The sequence below is a fragment of the Atractosteus spatula genome, chromosome 9 (genome assembly GCF_055471065.1).
Source record: "Atractosteus spatula isolate fAtrSpa1 chromosome 9, fAtrSpa1.hap1, whole genome shotgun sequence".
Classification (NCBI taxonomy): domain Eukaryota; kingdom Metazoa; phylum Chordata; class Actinopteri; order Semionotiformes; family Lepisosteidae; genus Atractosteus; species Atractosteus spatula.
The window spans coordinates 9,838,327-9,863,211 of record NC_142714.1 but is presented as its reverse complement, the minus strand read 5'-3'; the positions used below and the strand labels follow the sequence as shown (position 1 = coordinate 9,863,211).

The window sequence follows — 24,885 nt, the reverse complement described above, 5'->3', positions numbered from 1 at the left end:
TCTGAGCCCCAACCACCCTGATAAACGTCAATTCGATGTGCCCTCGAGCCTTTAATTAGCTGTCAATTACCACAAATTAATCAACTCCTCGCCTAATTAAGCAATGCCGACAGGCAGCTCAGAAACAAGCTATTGTGGAAGAGCCCTGAGAAAGCTGGAGGTAGCAAACTCGCTTTGTGTCAGGAGTGCATTTCCCACTTGACAGGGTCTTGGGAAACCATTCAAGGTCCTTTATTTCTCTGGATATACATAGAAAATCAGGTTTTTCTATTATTTGTCATCGCGCAACTTTCTGTTCATTCTGGTCCCATTTAATTTAGTTACAGGTTGTGTTGCTGCACTAGAACACAATACCATACTGTTTGAATACAATGAGGGACGACAATAGGATACCAACTTTCCCTGTACACTACATACTTTACTACATACAAGGGTACTGTCCCTGTATCCTAGAGCATACAGACTGCCTGCTGGCTTCCCTTTATACATTTGTGTTGTCTAGGAAGTAGCAGAATTTACAGTAGAGTGCTTGATTTCAATTTCAGTTATATTAATGAAAAATAAATTGAGCTTGCCTACTTTAAATAACCTGGTTACATACAATATGTCAGTATAGTGTTTTAACATTCCAAAAGGCAATAACAACACAGCTCAAGCATGTGGACCTTATGCTCACCTGTTGCATTTTCAGTGTCTTTCAGGATGTATAACACATATCTGGCAGCACTTTTTAATAGTAGTGCAAGGTTATGGAACTTGCTGGCACGAGCACACTAACCCACCTGATCAGCATGGGGAGCAGTAGCTAATTCCTCATCGTGAAAACTTCTGTCATCTGCTAGAATTGTCTCATGTTGATCATTTATTTCTATATATAGCACATTAACGTTATAAAAAATTGTCATCAATAATACAACATAAAACAAAACAGCACTGGAGTGCTTACACAAACATGATTAATTTTAGATTACAGACTGAACAATCCAGTTTATGCAGTATGTAAAGGGCCCTGGCTCATGTAAGAGAGGTAGCTAATGCAAACCCATCACAAAGCTCATTAACACTTCCTCCAAAGTGAAAGGTCTTTGAGTATTTATAATGATGAGAACCGGCTAATCGCGCAGCTGTTCAATTAAATGGTCAGGTATCAAAATGAAAACACCAAGTGGAGAAACCATTGGAAATTGCCTTTTTGTCCTGTGGCTTTTTGGCTCTAATTCATTTTCTGTCACCTTGCTGCCGTGGGATATTTGTCCTGACTTTCTTTTACAGAGGTCAGAGTTCAAATCAGATTCATCCTGATGCCAAGATTATCTATTTGATACAAGCATCAAGCGTGTCAGGGAACTGAAAACCCACACTTTTGTTCTGAAACTGTAACAGTAACTACAGAATGTCTGAAAACTGGACAATGTTAAGAAAATGAAAGCAACTGTTTTAACTGTGGCACTCTGCAGAATTGTTTTCAAAGACAGTGTCCTGCACAGGAATGTCATTCGTGTTTAGCTTGCATGGCTCTCTGTAATGCAATCAGTGCCCAGTTTGTCAGGTTTGTGTTTTCCTCACGCACTCTCCTATAATCACATTTCAACAATTCCAAATTTTGTTCCTCGCACTAGGACTGTTGTAGGTTCCACTGCTTTCTGAAATCTGTAGCTCATCTGCTAGTACAGCATTTAGACCACAGGACTTTCCCCTGATATCAGCAGACACAAGCTTAGGAACAGTCGGGCGCATGCTAAAAAGTCCACAAGTCTGCAATGGAATAAAAAAAACAACACATTTTTGCAACAGCTGTTTGTCTTTTAATCTTCAGTCGTCAGATCTTCTGGCCTTTGATGGGACACCCAATCTACACGAACGACTGAACTAAATCTTCTCTTAATCTACAGCCTTATTAGTACATCCTTCTTATGCATGTAAATCAGGCTGCAGTCATTTTCATATGTAGATGGATTATTAAAAGCTTTAGGGGTTCTCCTAACAATAAACAACAAAGCATTGCCTGATTATAATAAAAGTGGCTGAGGAGTGGGGGCTACGAACTTCACCAAAATTGACTGGTCTGTGAGCCTGGGATTTAATTTAAACTAGCTCAGGCTGCAGATGAATAGATGGGTTTGTCTTGTCTGGGTGATGTATCATTAGCATATCACGATAACATTGATTTCTTCATTACCCGTAATGAAATTTCCACTTAATGGCTTCTAATTAGTTTCAACTGGTGATCAGGTAATTGCGATTGCTTTTTTTGGGGGGGGAAACATTCTTTTTTTATTTTAGCCGTTGGATGGAAAAGCTTTGAGAATATGGAGCAGATGCAAATTATGTTTTATTTCAAAAATGCATCCATATCTTTCATTATTATGTATTTAGTTCAATGAGTGCACAACATTCCAAAGGCCAGCTAGCATTCATTCCTGCAGAGGACCACTTAACTGATGACGCATTCCAGATGTGAAGCTGCTGTTGGATTGAAGATACTGTCTGGAGATGAAGGTGATATGATCGCTCACTATTTCAGTTGTGAACCATCAGAGATATAAAAGGCTCATTTTAAGGTTAAACTATACTTTTATTGCAGTTTTGTTTGTTACCAAAGTGAAACCCGAGCTGATTAGAGATTCTTTTAAGAGTGGTACTTAACTCCATTCTGCACATACAGTTTAATATACTCCACTGATTGCCTTGAAGACCAGATAGTTCGTATACTGCAGAGCCCTAAACATTGTGTGTTAAAAAGAGACTAGAGTTTCACATAGTTAGTTGTCAGCAGTGATAAAAAATGCTTTGCTCGGAATTACTTCTGAACAAGATACCACACCCACTGTCACTTCACACAAGGACATCACTACACTCACCCCTTCCAAAATGTTGTCTTGTGCTTGCTGAGAATGCATTCCCCACAAACAACATAAGAATGGGCTCTGTATCCATGGAGACAGACCATCAGCATATGCATGTAGTGGTAGCTGCATACATAAAACTACAGAGAGGTTGCAGGACTGTGCAGGTTTTCATGTTTCTAAATCTGATTAACCCCTAGTTCAGACAGGATTACAGTGCACCTTCCCTTATTGTGCACAACAGAACAGCTTGGCACGTTAACACAATATGTGTACGTCTGCAACATGTAGGGTCATCATTCCCTTAAGTGACAATGTTTTTTTGCGGCATGCATGAAATGGGTGAGCCTTGAAGACAAGTGGTCAAGTGCAGCTTTTGTCACAAGCCGTATGAAAAGATTACACATGTAAAACCTGTTACAGTTCCTGTGATTCAGCTACCATGTGCAGAGCGAGCCTGGTCACCTCTGGCAGGATCATGCTAGACCTGTGACTGCCAACTGCCGCAGATAAATCAGTGTATTAATTTACTCATTACCACATGGCACTTCACTGAGGTTTGTGTTATCTCCGCTTCCATCGAAGGCTTTACTTCATTTCCGCAAATTATCTCCGCATAATTATCTGTCCAGATGTCCAAAGTGTGCCACAAATTATGTCTAAGCGAATGAAACTGCGCTATAATTTAATAATAGCTGATTAGCAAAAGGATTAGAACTCAGCATATAAAAAAATACACAAAACAGCAAAATGAGACGGAAATATTTTGCCCTCTGTCCATGCCAGTAGTATAACTGTGTCAAATGCAATCCCCTTTGTTCTCAGCTGATTACATGGAGCTCACCAACAGAGGGAGAGGAAAATCTATCATCTGCATCAGAGAAAGCAGCAAACACCTTTAACGTGATTCCTCCACCTTACCTCGTGCAAACTGCACTTCTCTGCCTCTGCTGCAGCTGTGTGCTTTCAGAAGGAACTCTGTACAGCTTTGGAATGGGCACCATGTCTCATTTGCTCCCTATCACTTGGGTTTATTGTTTCCTTTTCTTAAACATAATTTTCAGGAAAGAACCCCTGAAAAAATATGTGCCAGGGATAGGATTAGCCTGTGCTCCATGGGAGAATCCACAAGCTGCCATAACCTCCTGCAGCACTCCTCTTTGTCTGTGAAAGCAACCTGTCAGATTTCAAAATCACGAGCCAAGGTCTAAGGAATTTACAGAATCAGTGTGTGATTATTTACAGGCACTGTGATTACTGCTGGTAACATGGTCTGGGGTGTGCTATTTATCGTTGGTATACACTATCTACATTTTGGTTTTAAAAATAATGGTTCCGGATAATCATTAAAAAGTGCAGGTAGGTGCAACATGTGAGATCTAAACGGAATGGCATCCGTGCAATGTTTAAACCATGTATACGTTTGAAAGAAGGCAATAAAAGCTCTGGAGAACACAGAACCCTGTCTGTTTCTGGAAGACAGTGTGCCAGGTGACAGATGTGCCAGAATGGGTTGGGGAGAGGCCAGGGTTCATTGCTATTTTTCTTGTTTTCTTTTAGATTCATCCCTGGTAAAATACAGGCTGTTAAACACCACCTAGTACCAGAGCAACAAGATTTCAGATTGTCTCTTATTCTGATTCTGCTCGCTGTAGGTGGACATGCCTGCTTAAAACGAAAGAGAATCAGTCTGTTGCATGTAACTAGGGCCATTCGAGCTACGGTGTTCCCTCCCTGTAGCCTGATTTCATCAGATTCGGGAGCTCAGCAGGGCTGGGTCTCGTCAGTACTGGGATGGGAGGTGTCGGAGGAAAACCAGGTTGCTGCTATAAATGGGTGATGGTGACTGGTGACCAGTAGGTGGTGCTCAGATGAGAATTTAATAACTGGTGACTGGGGTGACAGTGGTGACTGAGGTGCTGACTATTCGGTTATTAAAGCTAAATTCCATTCTTGATTTGTATAATCTGGTTTCCCCCAAATCCCCTGCCTAACTGAACCAGCAGAGTCGCTCCACCCTTCTCCACTTGATCCGCTGTACAGTGGTGCATTTTGTGCATGATGGCTGTCAAACATGACCAAGGACCAGGAGGGGCTGCAGCTCAATGCTTGATTAAGTGGATATGAAATTAGGAACTCTAATGTTGGAAAACACTATAGAAATGCAAAGAATGATTATTATTATTATTATTATTATTATTATTAAAATAGAGGGCAGCGGAACATGCTGGGAAGAGGGAAGAAGCGTACCATGTCTTACCATAAAGGAGTAAAAAGGTGCTATGCAGGAAAAAAAAGTTAAAGCTGCTTTAATTTGTTGAATTAGTAAAGCTTTAATCTTAATTATGCGCTGAATGCTGGGGCATCCCTATGCTCTTGATGTGGCAGGAAGAGGTACCTGTGTAAAGGCCTGTATAGGGAGGGGTGTTATTGATCCCGGGAGTCGAGAGGACCGCGAACAGCTCCCCAAAAGCAGGAGAAGGAAGATGACTGGCACCGAGACCTTTCGGCCTTGAAACTTGCTATATGTTATGAAATATGATTTAAATGTCCTTTTACATTTTACATATATCCCATGTCGCCAGGGATCATATTAAAATAAAAGCAAACAAACCCTGTGTTCCACGCACATAAACGCACTGAACTGTATCTGGATGCTTAAACTAGATCACGGTGGTAGTTCGCTATATGTACAACATGAGCTCCCTATCTGTTTTCGTTGTATTTTAAACGGTTTTAATACATTTGTAGGCTTCAAAAATCTATCCATCCGTTTTCCAATGATCGTTTAATGCAAAGAAGGGTTTAGCCAGAGCACGTTCACAGGGAACAGTTCAGAGAAGCCAGTTAATATCAACTTTTTGCCTTTGGACTATGGGAGGAAACTAGAGCCAGCACAGAAATCAAAGATGTCCCTGACAGAACATGCACCAAGATGCGCGCAAGGACTCCCAAGGACTCCAAGGACCCCGGCAGAAACCCGACCAAGAACTCAAGAACTATTAGCAGTACCTTCGATTAAATACTAAACACATTTGATAAGCGCAAATAGATGCTGTGGTGCATTGTGTACTTACAGATATTATACACAGCTACGCTTATAAACGTGTATTTGCATGATGATAGAATAGAGACTACTGCATATCTATAATTAAAACATACCTGGCTAACACGCACACGTTTAACTTCCTGTCATCACGAGGAATTCCCAGAAACCCATTTTATTTACTGATCTACAGCCCATTCCGCAGAAATAAATCTCCACACGCAGTGTAAACAGATCCCAAATCGAATAGTTTTGTATTTGTCGCATTAGAATGTAAAACGACTTATAAATCACATTAATTCATAACAAATTTAAATCCTGAAAGGTGTCTGTGCCAATTGTCTCCCTTCATTTGAGTCTTGGGATCCCTCCGCGGTACAGTGAACCTGTTGACCGACCTGGTAGTTTCACCTCTTGCGTGAGCCATTTGGTTAATAGATAAAGCCACTTACTTTGTGAGGATGTCCCTGTCTTCTGTCAGGAACGACTGTCTTTGAAGGGTCATTTTCAAATTATATTCCCACGAAAACATTTCTTTTCTAACGCATCTATGAGACGAGGAAATGTCGTATGTAGAATATCGGTTTTTGGATGAAATGCGCTAGAAAGTTTGGTGTTCAAACAATATCAACGAGGTTCGGAATAAAAATCTGACTTTACGTGGGGAATCTAGTTCGTTATATCGGGCTGTTATTGGATGTTGTTTCTGCACATATTCTGAAATAGGTTAAAAACGACAATTTTCGGATCATGTGGAGGTTAATTACTGAGTGGAATCGATGTAAATCAAGAAATATACAATTCTGTTCATCCAATACTGTTTTTTCTACTGACATTTTAATTAAAAACATTATGGTATTATTTTTGAACGCCCCCAAAATCTTTATAGAAAACGAATTAACATATGTAAATTAATCTCTAGACATCGGGGATTAATATTTGTGAGACGCCTTTTAATGAATTAGTTATTCCCCTTAATTAGTAATTAATGTCTGAAATACTATTAGTAGATGCAATTTTAATTGAATAACTCATAAGTTGCATTTTTGTTCAGTACTAAACAAAGTCAAGAAAGGCGGTGCGAGGACAATACTGAAATGACTAGAATTAGTGTTCTTTTATTTATGTTCTTCGTCATTTGAAAGCACTGTATATATTTCTGGGGCGGGTAGGTGGAAAATATTCCGGAAAAAAGTAACCTATTAAAATCGTTTAAATGTTTTGTTTTTGTTTTGTTTTATTTGGGGAGGGTTAAACAGGCGTAATACTAACCGGCATTTCTTCGAATGGGTCAACTGTCACTTCTGCTAGCTTGATGATTTTAAAGGACAAGATTCACGTCTTTTTTCGGTCTATACAGCTACAATATGATCCTTTATACCGATATCGAATCCAGGAGGTGTGATTTTTCATCTTGCTTAACGGAAAATTGACCTATCAAGAAACTAAACATTTAAATTTATTTTTAAGGGAGAGAGGAAATAGCACTCCATATTGCCTTTGCCCAAGCATTAATAATGCACAGATAATTTGATATTCAAATCCAGCAGAGACCCGTTCTAAACTACTCCAAATTAAGCTGATTTGTCGCAAAATGAGGGCTTTATCCTACAGATAAGAGCTTCTTTTACGAGCTGATGAGGCGGGGATTACAGTCCTGGAAAAAAAAAATGTACAGAGACTGGATACTATGTGTGAGGTTCAACCAGTGAAAGTAAAGACTCTCCAAATCTTATTGATTTTTACTTTACATGTGTTGTTTCATTAAAGAGTTTGACTCTATCTGCAAAAAAAAACTCTCTCCTTGCTTTCCGGAGAGCCAGAGAAAAGCTCCTGGTCTTGACAATTAAAACAGAAGAGATGTTGATCTCCATCTGCTCGCGTCCCTTGTGCATGATTCCTGTCGATACTCTATTTGTACGTTAGCAGTCCTTGTTCTACTACAAAATCCGTATATTAATATAATATGAAACAGCTTAACATCCTTTAAAGTCAAGTTCATGTTTTAGCTTTACTATGAATCTTGTATTTAAGTTCACCAAATGAAATGTACCTCAATCAGACATTTTTAGCAATAATCCGACCATGCCATCAAAATATTAAATATAATCTGTTTTCCCTATCCAAAATAAGCGATTTTATATCGAAAGAAAATACCAGTAAAGCATCTGAAGTGAATAACTGTTTCGGTTTCCACTAACGGATTAGGATCTAAAATGGAAAAAAAAAAATCCATTAACAAAAATATATATTAATTATGCAACATATAGGCTCTAAAAATAAATAATATTATCAAATCACGTTTATCATTACTGATGCATAATAAAACGTCACCCGGAATATCGAACGTATGGTAAAATACTTTTTTCAAGATACGCCAACGTATTAAAACGTTGAATCAGATATCTTAAATATTTCCAAGAGGTTACATCACCACCAACCTCGAGGCTACAGCACTAACCTACCGAATGTTTAAAAACACAATAATTGCTATTTTCAAAAAACGCCTTGTTGTTTTTTTTTCTTTGCAATTGTTTGCGCGTTAAAGCAAAACCTAGTAAAATAAGTTGATCAGACCAGTACAACGAATTTATCCGATAAACCTGGGTGCTCTTGCTTGAAAGCTACCGTGTTAGACTCGATTTACTGTCCCGTTGCCGCGGCGCTTGTCTTAGCGGTTTATCTCTGCAGCGTGGGGGCGATTATAAATACTTCTGTCATCGCTCGGTCATGAAAACGAAAATTTCGTTTACTGTGTTAATCATAACTCTCATTTTATATATATATACTATATAGCTTCTTTTCACGTGCAATAGAGCGATACAATTAGCTGTTAACAGCGGTAAGGACACAGAAATCTGCTTTAAAGCTACCAGCTGTCATTTTTGGAAGGACTTTGATTTTATGCTCGTGGTTCTATTCAGGGGCATCTGGAGATCAATTATCTATTTATCTGAAGCAGAAATACGGAAAGAAGGATTATTATTATTATGCTAGAAAACAAATAGGCTGTAGAGATTTTCGGGACATCGGTTTTGCACTTGACTCAACCCCTTCATTTAACGCGTTAGAAAAGGTGGATAGATCTATCGCAGATCTAGACATTAGAATTTTTCGCTCCTTTGCTTCCACACCTGCGATTTCCAATGTTTTTTTGTGTGTTTTACACAGTCTTGCGGCCTGTATCTTGCAGCCATGGTCTCACTCTGACAGACCTGCTATAGAATTGATTAAAACAGGCATTTAACGCGCATTTCCAAATTTATTTACTTACACGCTATACACTGCAATTGCTAACGTCTACAAGCGAATATACAACACTACACAGGTGGTTGTTATGGTGTCACATATCCCCTACTATAGTCGAACTCGAAGTCAAACGAAATATAATCAGTGTGAACAGCACAACTGAATTTTGAACTAATTCCTCGGGCTAACCCTTCGTCAATTTAAAAGCGCTCACTACATACTGCGGGCTCCCCTGTGCAGATATGACTTTTACGAAAGCGTTAGATATCCTGTGGCACTTAAACAAGGAACGAATTCCGTAGTTTTTGTTAATACTCTCCGCGGTAGAAAAATACAGGTTTCGGTCGTGACGAGAAAGTATTTCCCTGAAATTCCTAATTACTTCCTTGATGCTGATTGGCTGCTCAGCCCTGACCCCTGTTGGGATGGACCTGTTGGATAAAAAGGGAATTTCTAGAGGGGATGATGAACATTGCACAGCGGCGCGTGCACTGGGGACCAAACTTGGGGGAGAGAGAGAGAGAAAGAAAAAAAATAGTCAGGGAATACAGTCGAAGAAACCATGACAGGGAAAGAAGGGTCAGTGTTGTCGGAGAGTTTAAACAAGCCCAAAGCGGCATCCCCCGCTGACAATGTGGGGACAAACAACCACCAACCATCAAAGACAAATTCCTCCACCGCTCCCAGATGTACGGGATTCGGGATCCAGGAAATTCTGGGGCTCAATAAAGAGCCGCCCTCCACCCCCAGGACCGCCCTGGAGTCTCTGCCGGCTGGAGCGCACTTGCTTGCCGCCAGGTCGGTGCTGGGTCCCGCCGGAGTTGGGATGGGATTAATTGGAGCTGGAGGAATCCCCTCATTTTACAGCCAGCCTGCCTTTTTAGAGGTCCTGTCAGACGCACAAAATGTCCACCTGCAACCCATTAACCGGACGATTGGACCACTGGACGCAAGCCAGACCGCTAGCTCAGGTATAGGAGAACGTTGGGCATCATGGAAATCTGCAAATGAAAACCGAACTGCATTGAATACGTTTGGTTTAATTCACATGTTTATGACTTGCGGCATGTCTAGCTATTGCCAGAAATATTTAGCGTACGTGTCAAAGTCTCGACCGTCGGAATTTTGTATATAAGAACTTTTTTTTCCATTCTTGATTGAGTGGTATTTCAATTTTCCAGCCCTCACCGTTCTTGTTTTTTTGGACTTTTGGTCGCTGTGTATCAAACGCGACAGTTTAAAAGAAAAAAATACGCGTATTGTGTCAATAAAAATAAAATAATACAAATGGAAGCCTTGAAAGAGTTAATCGTACAAGTCAAAGTTACATACCGAGATCCAATGATTCACTTTGTGACCCAGTGTGAGTCTGTATTCAATACTATTTGTCTCTGCCGTCATCGAATCAAAATCTGATTATAAATCAGAACATTATGAATGCTGCAAGCAAGTTGCTGTCGTTTTCGGGGTTTATTAATACTGTGTTCCCCTTCCATCTTTAAACATTACTGATTATATTCACAATTGGTGGTTTTTAAAGCACCGTGTATAAATATTAACACATGCCTTCACACTCGGGCATTTTACTATAATAAAATTACTTTATTACTTTAAATTATTAATAAAAATGACTAATAATATGATATCACGTTTTGAAAATTAGCAATTAAAAGCTATCCAAGGTTTATAAAAGCTTTTCAAATATAATGTGATAAAATTTTGCTTCCACTAGAGTCTTGTGAAATTTCAAATCAGTTAAAACGTATTATTTTTTAAAAGATGTGAGTAGCTTTTACTTTCTTAAATTAACATTTTTATTTTATGCCAGGTGCCATTTAGTTTAGAAACATTATTTAAAAAAAAGTTTCATGTGAAACCTTTTAGAATAAGCGAACTGGTCTTTTGTTGTTGCTTTTTTTAAATAATAAGATCTGGTCTTTTTTTTAAATAATAAGAATAAGATTTTTTTTTCAGATTCCGAAGATGTTTCTTCAAGTGAAAGGAAAGTTTCTAAATCCTCGTTGAGTCAGAGCAAGAAAAGGAAGAAAAGGCGACACCGGTAAAAATATTCTTTAATCTATGGAACACCGCTGTTATTATATTATTAGTATTGTTGTTGTTGTTGTTGTTGTTGTTGTTGACGTATGAAAAAAATAATTATAGAAAAACTTTCGTTAAGAAAACGTTAAATATTACACAACTCAGTATTCAGCTGAGGTAATGCAATTTTGTAGTGTCTTCTAAAACCAACAAAAAAACAACAAATGTTTAGTACCAAAAATGACAAAAAGATCAGCTCCCTTAGCTTGAAATGAGAAATTGCTTGTTCGCTCACTTGTTTAGTTGATCTCAATGCTATGCTCTGCGTGCGTTAACAGTTACCGTGATCCGGTCTTCTCTGGTAGATAGAAGAAGTGGAAATATCAGGCAACCTTTTCATCTGCTTAGATTCTAAGTGTGATGGAAATGTTTGGATTTGATTACATCTGTATATTTGGGGCTATCTGTGCATATACTGCAGTGTTTGTCAGGTCTGTTATCATCATGAAATATATAACATTAAAAAAACCAGAAACGGGTGGATGGGAAGCTTTCCTTAGACCTGGAAAGACGACGTAACGGGGAAAAGGGAAAAAGAGGTAATTCCCCTGTAGACAGGAGATATACATACTGTACATGTTTGTATACTAATACTAATTCATTGGATTGTGATCGTGATACACTTTTAAGATGGGCGGTTATGGTTATGTAAATATGACGTGGGAAATAATTTATCTTTCAAGTAGAACTCTGTTGCTTTTACTCTGTAAACACTGGGTTGTGCTTTAATGTTATATTTGGTTACATACATCCAGATAAAAAGGGAGGTATCGGTAATAATCTGTTTCTTCTTTATGGAGCCGTCTCGTGCTTGTTGAGTGTTGTATAAATATTCCCTTCGATTACCTAGACGACTGTGATAGAAACGGTGATACAGGCTATATAAGCTTTTATTCAATTTCCAATGATTTGTTCAATTGCCAATTTTGTCTAAATGGAACAAAATCTTTGCGCTGTTTGATTAGTTAGATTGACTAATGCAATGGGCTAGCGATACCGAGATAGTACATTTGGCAGTGGAGCGTTTCAAGGTTGTTCATCTCAATTGCATAAGGCACTGATAATAATCAAACTACATCTATATGTTTCTTCCTTACGTCGAACATATTGCAATTACATCGAATAACAAAGAAAAACATACAGGCTCTTTTCTATATTCTTTCAGATCCATTCCGTTGGACATCCTAATGATAAAATCTCGCACAATTTCAATTTGAAGGGCTCCTTTAAAAACTGCAAGGATTGTTGATAACGTTGAGCTTGAATTAAAGAAATCGAACAAGATGATTTGATCGTTACACAATACTTTTAGGACATAGCGTGCGATTATCAGTATCGGGTATTTTGAACATTCGAACATTTTACGCCTTATGAACATGGAACAGCTGCCTTCACAAACCGTTGGCAGGCTAATAACAGAGTTTGCCCGAAATTTAAACTGTGTGGCTTTGGGGGCACAAATCAGACAGGTACCGACCTTGTCGTATTTAGCTTTGCCCACGCAACTGAATAGAAAATAATTAGGGCGAATTAATTTTTTAAAAAATCACTCCGCTCCCCCTCTCACCTTTCAGCAGAACAAACATAGGCCCGCCTTAAAAATAATAAACGTACCACCAACCTGTGGTGAGACAGCTCATTGCAGTGTTTTTAATACTCAATTTATTTCATATTTTGTAGAATAAATACTATTCGTATTTAAATTCTATTAGTATTTCTTCTAAAAAACAAAATATCGAAATATTTTTCCTACCTCCATACAGTATTTTTTATAAGCACGAATTATCCTCCCTTTTTATTATTATTTACAGAATATATGTCCTCGAGTGTAAATTCAGGAAACACATTAATATAAATATGAAAATATTACAACCACAAACTGATTGCGCAGGCTAAGTGAAACAGAAACCAAAGAAATAAAATTAAAGCAGTATACAGATAACGTGGGGACAGAGTAGCCCAATAGTGTGTGAGAATCAAAAGCATTAGTGCAGTATAATTTAGGAGGTACTGAACAACAAAAGATGAGAGCTGAGAAATGCTCAGTCATTTTTTTTTCCCAGTAAATCTGGTCAGAAAAAATGACCAGTGCAAGAGCAAAATTTTTGAAAATACTAAAAATGAATGACGAATCCTTTATTTAGAATTTTTTGGCATGTTGATTCAGCAAGAGGAATTAAAAGAGGGGCTTTATCTCTAAGGAAACAATGAGTTTAGAAATGAAATCCTAGAAATCTTCATTCACCCAGTGGGTGCATTAAATATGACTGATATCCAGGGGATTATATACAAAAATATATCAAGCCAAGGGTAATGTCTGATTAATCCAACTTCAGTCATCTAGGCCATTTGATTCAAATTCAATCAGTTGTTCTGGGTTATACGGAAAGCTATATGAATTCCAGCTTGAACTACTATTATCTAGTCATGTTTCTGGAACTTGTATTACTTCGTTTTTTTGTGTTGCTTGCTACTCAGTAATTTACCTCATTTAATCTGGCCAGATGAACCATGGATACCGATTGGTAATGATCGGTAATTGGTAACGATTCCTGACTTTCCACATGGAGAGTGAGGACATGATGCCGAGAGCCTGGCTGGAGGCCGAGCGTGAAAGTGCAAGTGAAGGGCAGCAGATCTTGCACAGGCTGACAGGTAACAGCTGAACAGTCCCCACTAAAGGCAGCCAGTGGAGACCAGGCTGTGCTCTGGACGTGCCAGACTGTGTGTGAGGCTGTCCGCACGCCCACACAGCCGCGAGCAGAGTTAATACCTGATGATTTTTTCTTTCCTCAGAGGAAACTCATAGCTTTCTTCAATTTCTAACAACAAAGCGGAGCAAGTCCCTGTCCCATAGTGCTTTGGTTGGCGGTTTTCTAAAAGACTGACAGCCTTTTCTGGTGCACCTGTGCAAGTGGAGGCAACAAGTGGCGATTGGCTTTCAGTCTCTTTTCCTAATCATTTGATTTCCTTCCTGCAGTACTATCTTCACCTCTTACCAGCTGGAGGAATTGGAGAAAGCCTTTAACGAAGCCCACTATCCGGATGTGTATGCCAGGGAGATGCTGGCCATGAAGACAGAGCTACCCGAGGACAGAATACAGGTAGAGAAATGATTGACCCTTTGTCTTTCTGAGGATGTCTGCTGCCTGTTTCACTTGTCCAGCAGGACACAGCAGTCTTGGTTCAGATGCTATCTTGATAACCCACCCCTGGTTCCAGCTTGTATCTCTGGTTCTCTTTTGATACTCCTCAGCTGGGTTTCTGCAAATAACAAGGATAAAGTTGTTTTCATTTCTCTTTCATTACTGTTTATTACCTACCCTTTTCAGATCCTCAAGTAGGATATTATTACTGTAGAGTAGAGGTGTTTATTGTCATATGTACAAGTACATTGGCATTCTTATTCCAATATCTGATCTCTCAGGACATACAGTACACAGTACAACAGACAACACCACACAATGTAGACAGTACATTACACTAAATAATAAAATCAGAACAATAAATATGTAGTAGTGCATGAAATTAGACATGGTAGACCATACAAAAAGTCCGTAATGCAGACGTGCATTGAGTCTAAAGCACCGAAGTGAGCTGTTAGTTCACTTCAGTGTAAAAATAGCTTTTTCTTGTTTTTTTTTTGTCGTACAAAATGCCTGCTGAGTGACGCAGGTACTGTTGAAATCACATCCCCATCGAGCTTGGAGGAGGTGGGATGTGGAGGTATGCTCACGCTGCACAGAGCTCCATGACGGAGCTTCTGAGCACCGTGAGCAAATAGCTCACTTCATGCTTCCTCACAACATAAAGGAGGTATTTCGGGGGGTGTTTCGGAAGCCCTTTTCGGGAGAACAGGCATTGTTAGTGGAAATCAAACCGAAGTAAAGCTAGAGCAGACCATAAATTATTTGTAAAATATTATAAGAAATTGAAAAAATGCGCTGCTGTCCCTCTAGGTTCTCTCACAGAGTGTTGGTCTGAAACGAGCACTGCTACAGTCTTCAGTAACGTGTAACGAAAAACATTTTCATGTACCTCATCTGTGCCGTACAAAGCAGCACAAACTGTTTTGTAAAATGTAATAAACGTTAGGAAGAAAGCCTCCAGCGCAGGTTGGAGAGTAGGATCAGCAGTTGTAATGAATTAGGGGTATGAATACGATTTAGCTCTTACCCCAATCACAAAGGCGCAGGAGACTGAATGCTTTACGGCTCTTCGTTGGGCGATTTTGTGCCCATGAAGCCAGAAGCAGGAGCACAGGTGTTAGGTACTTCACCAATGTTAGGTCTTGTCAACTTAAAATGATAACAGCTGTCCGGAGCTGCTAACTTTCAACTGGCAAAAAGGCCATTTCAAGTTATGACAGTCGTAGTTATGAGCTGTGCGTCGTGTGTGCCATTTATGCCATAAAGGTAATTTCCAAAAAACTACAGTATTCATTGGATCAATGAGACGAGGGAAATTCTAAAACGATGAGAAATACATTGCATTATTTTGAGGTGATTCTGCTAGTGGTCCGGTTTTTGCGTTAATCGTTATACTTTAGAAAGGACAGTCTTTATGATGATAACTAATGCATATGATAATAATGAGAAGAATATTTGCAAGTTGACCGTTAACCGTTAACGTTTCAATTTCAATGTCTTACTAAAAAACACAAAATGACTAAGACCCCCAACAACGGACCGGTAAAAATTCAAACTCTTTATGTATCACCCCAAAATTAATTGGTCGGACGTGTGCAAAGGAAATCATTCAAGACATCACCTTAAGTTAGAAGTAGAAGGGTTCGCTAAGTATAACAACTGGGTTTTCTGAAGACCACAGGGATAGCGATTCTTAGCACTGCCGTCATACTGTTTAGGACATGAACAGTAAAATGATGCTGGCAGGTGTTGAAGTGTGCGCAGTGATGTTGTACACAGGTATTAAATGCGGGTCTGTATTTCTATCTCCACACGGCACTTCAATTCCTCTTTGCCCTCTTAAAAAAGATAAATTACGTCCCCACCCCCTCGTCCACGTCTGGGATTTTCAACACATCTCTCTCATCGTGTGCAGTTGGATGTGAAACATTTTTTTCCCTCTCCCAAGAACAGCTCTAACGACCTAATCAGGCAATCAGGGCGGGAGAAGATTGCAGTGTGACCCCGGACCATCCATCTGCCAGAGAGCCTTTTAATTTCATTTCCATTACGGCTGCCTTTGGAAAATAAATAAATATATTCCACCCCTAAACAAAATTAACACCCAATTTTCTCATCGAGTGTAATTAGTTAAATCAGATGAGCCGGCGGTGTCCCCAGGGGGGGGTGGCGCGAGACTAGGAGTTAAAATGAAATGATAACTACATTGAATTAATTAGCACGGGTCAATGGCGGAGCTCCCTCGGGCTTCGCTGGTTTAATTTCCCGTGATATTTGAGCGCCTGTCGACCATCGATTGGGCTTGAAATTAACTTATTTTTCAATCAGCCTTCCGTTGCCCCTGGGGTCGCTTCCCTTCTGGTTTTCTTTGAATGCCAGAGAAGCAATTTTTCATCAAAAAACCCATCTCTTGTATGAGATAAGGGTTATCATCAGAATTACGAGAAAGGGTTTCAAAAACGGTTTTGATAATTTTTAATTTAATGTCTGCCTCCTCCTGCGAACCGCAGCCCCCCCTCCTCTTTCCTCCAGTCTGCAATCCAAGCATCACGAAGCGCATGGATAGCTCGCTCTTAAACGCTTGGAGCTGGCTGCGTGGAAATCAATTTAGACGCTCCTTAAACTGACAGATCGCTCCAGGCTTTATCGGCTAGAAACAAGTGGCTGACACTGAGCGCTCTGCAGGTTAAACATCTAGACATGACACCGGCCATCAATTCACTTTATATCCCAGGCACGGGGGGGTGTCTGACAACCACAACATTCCTTTACTACTTCTGTTCACATAGAGAAATGGGCAAATACAGATGACCGACAGATTTCTAAAAGCAGTGGAATGAAAAGTTTAAAGAAACGTGTTGCAACGACAGGCAATAGCAGTTGAAGGTTTCGGAAGACAACTGCAAGCCTTCATTTTGACGGCACTCCTCAATAATAATGAACACGTAAGAGACTGTATGACCAGCAGAAGGTAGAATGAAATTATAATTACATTGAAATAATCAGCACTGTTTTACGGAGTAAAAGCACTTCGTATTTTTACCACCAGGGCTCGCTGCCACGTATGCTATATGTATGCGCATTTCATAATCTGATACTGCAACCCTGAATTGGAAGAAGCGGTTCGAGATTGGAGGGATGGGTAATCTGATAGGATTGGGAATTCGTTCTGGCACGAAAAAAAAAAGATTTGTATAGTAATCAACTCAAAATAAACGGTTGGTACTTTATTCAGCCTTATCCTTTGTAGAAATGAGACTTCACCATAAAAATAAATGATCATGACACACTTTAAAACAAAGCCATGCTGTTTTCCCCATAGTCCACGGATGGTGGGTTTTGATCTTGGCCATGATTTCCAAAGTGGTGGTGCACACTGAGGGGCTCCTCCTGAGCTACGTTAGGGTCCCTATGTCCTGTTACACAGCAGCAACTTGTCAGGTACCTGTGAGATCGCAGTGTGGCCACTGAGAGTTATCACTCATTTATTTGAGTCACTCTTTTACTTGAAGCCATGAATTAACATATGTGCACATTTTTATAATTGGGCATTTTACTGCAGTAAAGCATCTTGCTCAAGGGAACAACAGCAGAGCCCAGCGGTTTTAATCTTCAACCTTCCAGTTACGGGCCTAAAACCTTCACCTCCGTGCTGCTGCTGCAGATTAGGTGAGAGTGGTATCACTTCAGGTGTGGAGACAGTGCAGCCCTGCGCTGGTACGGGCAGTAGTGTGAAGTGAATTAGGAGATGGCGACTGTAAAACGAGGAAGTGGTCATTTTAAAACACAATCTTTTCAATTCCAGATGCCAGTGAGAAGGACGCGTATTTGAGTCCTGACTGTGAGGGGTACAGTTGAGGGAGTCCTGTTGTTCCTGTCCTGGGCCTTATGGCCCGCAGGGTGTTCCCCTTCTAACTGCGAAGGCCCCCAGGGGCGGCCTGAGCTCAAATCAGGGGTGTCCAAGTTGCAGGGTTTCGATAAAGCAGATGTAGCCACACCAGGGAGGAAGCCGAGCGCGGGTGGGATGTAGACACGCCAGGACATGCATGCTTCGGTATTCCTGGGGGTACAGTATTCCTGACGTGCCTGGGGGCTCCTGTCCAGGTGTGGTTCCAGAACCGGCGTGCCAAGTGGAGGAAGCGCGAGAAGTGCTGGGGCCGCAGCAGCGTGATGGCGGAGTACGGGCTGTACGGCGCCATGGTCCGGCACTCCATCCCCCTGCCCGAGTCCATCCTCAAATCTGCCAAGGATGGCATCATGGACTCCTGTGCCCCCTGGCTGCTTGGTAAGAAGATCAGGCGCCATTTTGGAATTGCGTCGTCCTCCTCAGCTCTCTCTTTTGTGCACTCTCTCTTCTGTGCTCTCCTGTCTTTATCCTTCTGTCTCTCATTCTCCACCCATCCTCCAGCCCATCCAGGTGGCCGACCCCGCCGACTGGCAGGGGTCGTGCGTAATTATCTGAACTTGCACGGCTACTACTAACCAGACAGACCACAGGAACAGGGAGCCTGGTGTGTGGAAGAAAAGCAAAAGAATAAAAACCCAGTTGGCAGCTTCATTCTAGCTCTCTAGTTGTGCAGTGAAAGCACCAATCTTTGTGTACAGAACCAGATAGATGAAATTACAGAGCCTTCCATGAGATCTTAAGATCAAGTGAAGACGCAGGAACTGCTGGACATAAATACCTTTTCCGTGCTCCATGAGCCGCATGTTTTCATGTTTCTTGAAACAGGAAAATGAATGAGTTGATAGTTTAAGAGTACTACGACAGACTCTCGATGAAGTTACAAATAGCACACTGCCACCCATAATTAATAAGAATCAGTATGCAGATACTCTTAAGCTGTGAGAACATATTTATAGTTTCTATTGCCTGGCGTTGGTTAAAATTCAGCAGGGATACAGTTTAAGTCAGTGTTTAAGAAGACTGTCTCTTCTATCTGATAACTGGTGATATGCGGCAAATCACAGTTAATCAGGTTGTCTCAGGATAATCCTTCTTTTTTGCGTAACCCATCACTCCATTGATTACAATCCAACAATGCAATGTTTTGGGTTACAAAGTAAAGCCAGTGCATGCAGTAGTAACACATAGTAATTTTAAAATACTCATGCAGACTCACTTGTATCACATGGTGTGAGTGGAGGCAACAGTTTTTGTGTGGGCTTCCAGGATCCAAAAAGGAAGCCACAGAGCCTTTATGACCCCAGTGCAGCCCTCCTGTGACCCCCGAGACGGTGTTGAGCCACAGTTTGGGGATTGTTGTTGACAGACTGTTCACACTTCAACACACCCTCACTGCCATTCACACCTCAATGTGCCCATAACACTGTTAGGTCAATGCTTCTGCCATGACATGACCCGACCTGTAAGGACATAAGAATGGTGACAAACGAGAAGAGACCGCTTTAGCCCATTTAGCCAGTCAGTTATATATTTATCCAAGAAACTCACCCAGCTGTTTCTTGAAGAAAGCCAAAGTAATGGCTTCAGCAACATGGCTGGGTAGCTTGTCCCACAGTCCCACAATCGTTTATGTAAAGAACTGCCTCCTGTTCTCAGTTTTAAATGCCCTTCCACTTACTTCAGTTTCCACTTGTGTCCTCTTTGTTTATTCTGAAGAAGATGGTTCCACATGTTGACTTTGTCAATGCCTTTGAGGATTTCAAATACTTGCGTCAGGTCCAATCATTCTGAATCATGCTGAAAAGATTAATTTTTGATGCCTTGTCAGGTGTAGTGATGAGGCACATGAAGTTAATGTTCCAGTATATTAAAGATAACTACCCCAGCACTTCTGTATCTGGTGGTAAAATAAATTGAAATGATATGATATATAAATATTATATGTTTTCCTCTGTCCCACTTCAGACATTAATACCTTAACTTTCTGCAGTTAAGGTTCTTAGACTTTGAAATAGAAAGAACACAGGAGTAGGAAATATTTAATTAGAGAAATAATAAGAAATAATTTTGAGAACAATACATTGGCATATATCTCATGTCTTGATATCTATGTTTAGGATTAATCCCTAAATTAGAAGTAAAATTATTCAAAAGCACCATTATGTATGCAAACCAGCATCCCTGAGAGGATCTTATTTTGAAGCGAAGTGGTATCATTGTGTGTTACTATGTGTTAGCATTCATGTGACAATACGCTAATAAAAACATATTTCTGTGTATTTTTAAACAGATGCTCATGTATGAATATGATTTTTTGTATAAAGAGCAACAACATTTATCCAATCAACTGCATAATTTATTTCTTCATTTGGTTCAATATTGGTTCAGTATTAAAATGGGTAGCAAGCACAAATTTAATTTGTAAATTAAGAACTTAACATTCACTGCCAAAGCAGTAGCTTATTCAAGCCTTTATTTTAAGTGGTAGAGTTCACATGTCTTACAATCCACATTTATTCTAACACACTCAGTGACTGCAGTAACTCTTTAACACACTTTCATATGTTTTGGAAAACGGTATTTTCGAGACATACGTTAATTCCATGCTGAAAGGAAAAAAAGAGACAGAATGCTTCGCCTGTGGAGCCTTCTTCAGGTGTGTTACGTTTTTTCCTTCTTCACACACTTGAAGCCGACACGTTGTCTCTTTTTTTTCCTTCCAGCATGGAACAAACCTTTATCTGTCCCTTTGCAGCCTATGCATGCTGATAAAGCTCTCTACTTGAATTTATACAATATGGTGTCCATTCTGGGGGAGTCACATCCTCTTTCATCAACAAAAAACGTCACTGAAACCAGGATAAACTCTGACCCGATGTGCCTCTGTTATGTAGCTGTCCCTCAAAGCAATAGAAGATTATACATGTCAGAATGTATTGGTAACTTTTAAGAAGCATCTGTTTTTAATCTGCTAAGAGAACTTGGATTAGTTTTTTGGTTACTCTGCTTTCACATCATTAGTATTGATTGTAGTGCTTATAGTGGCTCTGCAGCTGATGAGAGGACTTAAGCCAACAGCCAAATTGATTGGGACCATCCACCAACCTGAGGATTTACTCCTCCACTCACATCACCATTTGTTTTGGTCTCCCTGGTAATTCGTCCTGGGTATTTTCAGATCCCTTGCAGATGAGGAGTGCCATTTTATAGTCATGGGTCATCGATGTGCACTGCTAATGGGTGTCAAAGCTTATACTAGTAAAAACCAACAACAAACACTCAAGATTAAATCGAGGGAAGCTGCTTTTTGCAGTTCCAATTTGTCGTCTTTTGACTATGAATGTTAACTACATGGAGGCAGATGTTCCCTTGAACATTTCAGCTAAAGTAGGCATAGCTAGTTAGTCTCTCCCCAGTTCTTAAACACAAAAATAGTCACAAACAAGAGGAGGCCATCTAGTCTGTCTAGCCTGTTGGGTAGTTTGAAGCGCATTGATCCAAACATCTCATCCGTTCTTTACTTGAAAGAAGCCAGGGTACTGCCTTCAACATAACAGTGTCTTTTTCAATTCAAATATTTATTGTTGCTTTCACAAATGCATTCTCAAAGACCCCTGACTGGTCTAACTTCTTTAACTTGTTCATCAAGTCAAAAACATCTAGCAACAATGACTGACCAAAGAGTGAAATGTCAGAAAGCATGCTACCTATTAGACAGTACAATCTTGACGTAAAATTGAACACTTGCAAAGTCATAGAGGAACCTTAAATATATGTATACTTACTTATATATATATATACACACACAATATATAGGTGTAGGTATAAAAGTCATTCCATTTACTTTGTGAGAATTGCACTAAAAACACGCAGCCTGCACTTGAAATATGAAACAACGAGACATTCGTATCAAAGTTTTAATACACAGATGTCTAGTCAACTTCATCATTCATATTCATAAGGGTGTTGTTGGTTTGTATAGTATTGTGTGTAATAGTGATTATGAAAATTATTGATAGATTATTTATGGGTGTCCTCAAATAAGGACTGTTCATCCAAAGTTCATCTTGCTGGTCAATTTCATTAAAAACGATCAGTTGCTGATATTTATAAAGATCTGAGCACAGAACTTGAGGTGATCTGGTCTTTTGGACCTGTGATCGGTCTGCCTCCTTTTACATGATATGATCACATATCTCTTTCGAAAGCAGGCTCTTTCATGCTCAGAACAGACTTGGTAGTTCCTGTCCGCAACAGTTCTTGTAAATGTTTTATCAGTCTTTTTCACCGCAGGCATGGTTCACACATGCATCCACTTTCCATTCTTTCTCTCTCTGCTCATGCATGCTCATTCTGGAGAAAGCAAAGCAAACTGAAGTAACAGTATTCAGCACCTGCTATAGCTTAATCTGGAATCTTTCTTTGCTTACTGTTTTCAGTTCAAGATGGCTTTCCAATGACCAGACGGTTTTCTAAATCCGACTACCCACAATTCTTTTTAGGGATGCACAAAAAGTCATTGGAGGCGTCAGTGACCCCCTCAGCAGGGAAGCCCGATGCCACTCAGTCGCCAGCCAATCAGAAACAGGATGAGCTGGAGGCAGAGGAGAGGAGGAAAGAGTCCAAGTCACCCATTTCCAAAGAGGAACTGAGGGAAAACAGCATTGCAGCACTCAGGGCCAAAGCACAGGAGCACAGTGCTAAAGTGCTGGGGACAGTATCCAGTGAGGGACCGGGGAACAAGATGGAGACAGACGACGCAGAAGAGAAAACCAGAGATCCGTTAAATTCTTCAGAAGAGGAAAAAAAATAAATACAAATGTTACCTTTTGAAAACAAAGGACTTTCTTTGTATCTTAGGACTTTTCAGTGCCCTTGCAGTACTTTAAACCTCTCTAAGAACTCTTTCAGAATCGTCAAATCTCCGTCACTTGGTTGCTTTTACAGGTTTTATAAGTGTAACATACATGTATATTCATGTAGTTTTTTTTCTAGCCACGTAATTATGGTTTGCTTCTTGTCTTTCCTCCTTTGCTTTTGCATAAATCTTTCTCTCCGCACAAAGATTGTGCTTCAAAGACAGAATGTCTCTTACAGGGGATAAAAACCTACTGAAGTGAAAAACACCCACTAGGAGGCAGTCAAGGTCAACAAACTCAGTAGTAAGGTGTGATTTCTTTAATGCAACTTTTATTCCTGCTGTATGCATGGTCCTGCACAGGAGCACTGTATATATTGTTTTATTACCTGTCATTGGAAGAAAAACAAACAAAAACTGTTGTCTATATTTTCTGAAATTGCATAAAGACATAAGAGAATAACGTGAATTTAAGCCCTTTCTGCAGTCATATGCAATTAAACAGAGAGAAAATCAAATCTCTCCAGTTTAGGTATCAGCTCACGCAGACTTCAGAAGACCTTTTGTCCTGTGCTTGAACCTTGAGCCAGTATCCAGTTTTTCCCCATGCCACTCAGTATACTCAATTTGGAAATCCCAGAAATCCCCAAAGGTGTCCAATTTCATCAGAACTCACTCATTTTTACTTTCTAAATTATCCAGATCTGTCACTGAAGCCTTGTTTAAATTGACTTTGTTAATTAGGATGGCAGCTAGTTTTGGTTTTACAGGTCTGTATTGGTAGAGAAGCGTTTCTGGTGGGGCAGACAAGCTTGCATTCACCATGAAAAGACAGCTTCTCCCTTTTCAGGAGTAAGGATGAGAGCACATACAACATAATAATTCTCTGAATCCCATAACTGGAACTTCAACTTGTGATGAACATCTGGGCTCAGTGGTTAGTGGGATGTGGCAGCAAGCCCTTTGTTTGCGAATGGAATTATCTTCTGGTTTTTTAAACACTCATTCCCTTAATAATAACTGCAACTTGAAACTGCAAATGTAACTTGCTTTTGATACCATTAACCTACTACGCATTGTCTCACCCACTGTTTGAAAGATCTGGTGCTCGATGAAGACATCGCCCTATATCTTGTATCCAGAATGTAACAATGAAGCAGACAAGATTCCAGATTAGAAAAGAACATTGACTCATCTGATAATTCCCATCTAATAATCCTTTTGCGTTTGTCATCACACTCTAGCATAGATAATGCAGACAAAGGCCAACAAGTACTGGGTTTTAGATCTGAGATTGCTAGGAGGACCAGACGCTCGACTGTACCAAGTGGAACTTATTTGTGAGGATAAAACTTACTTTAGCTGATGACAGGTTTTGCATTCTATTTCTGGACTGTTTTAAGCAGATGTTATCTGGGCTTGAGATAAGAAAGACTCCGGTTTTACCATACATAAACCCGTCTCCAGAGAGACAGTTTCTATCATCCTCTCATTTACATTAAAATGCCATTATTGCAACAGCCCACCATGAACGAACACTGATAAATATCTTGTGATGAGTCTAAACCTGACCATTCTCCGGATCTCTCCAAGTTACCAAGCAGCTTTAGAATGTACTTCTTCCTGGTGTAAATGGTGTAAATAATGGGAAAATAGCATACCAAGTGTGAAAAACATGAAATATACTTTAATGTAGCTAAGAATAAAACAATGTGTTTTTTGTTTTACCT

General features: G+C 39.9%; 1 protein-coding gene across 1 annotated transcript; it reads left to right on the top strand.

The window, feature by feature from the left end:
• Positions 1-9,703: 9,703 nt before the first annotated feature.
• Positions 9,704-23,110, top strand: vsx2 (visual system homeobox 2). The gene is made up of 5 exons (XM_088925681.1): positions 9,704-10,112; positions 11,116-11,200; positions 14,222-14,345; positions 18,495-18,675; positions 22,737-23,110. Exons 1-5 carry the CDS (start codon positions 9,704-9,706, stop codon positions 23,108-23,110), a joined length of 1,173 nt encoding a protein of 390 aa, XP_088781807.1.
• The last annotated feature ends 1,775 nt before the right edge of the window (positions 23,111-24,885 follow it).

Bases quoted from the DNA above. Each gene is read 5' to 3' on its own strand.
- vsx2 (XM_088925681.1), top strand. From the start codon at position 9,704: ATGACAGGGAAAGAAGGGTCAGTGTTGTCGGAGAGTTTAAACAAGCCC. The intron at 11,201-14,221 runs GTAAAAATATTC...TCCTTCCTGCAG, and splicing joins AGGAAGAAAAGGCGACACCG to TACTATCTTCACCTCTTACC. The intron at 14,346-18,494 runs GTAGAGAAATGA...GCTCCTGTCCAG, and splicing joins TACCCGAGGACAGAATACAG to GTGTGGTTCCAGAACCGGCG.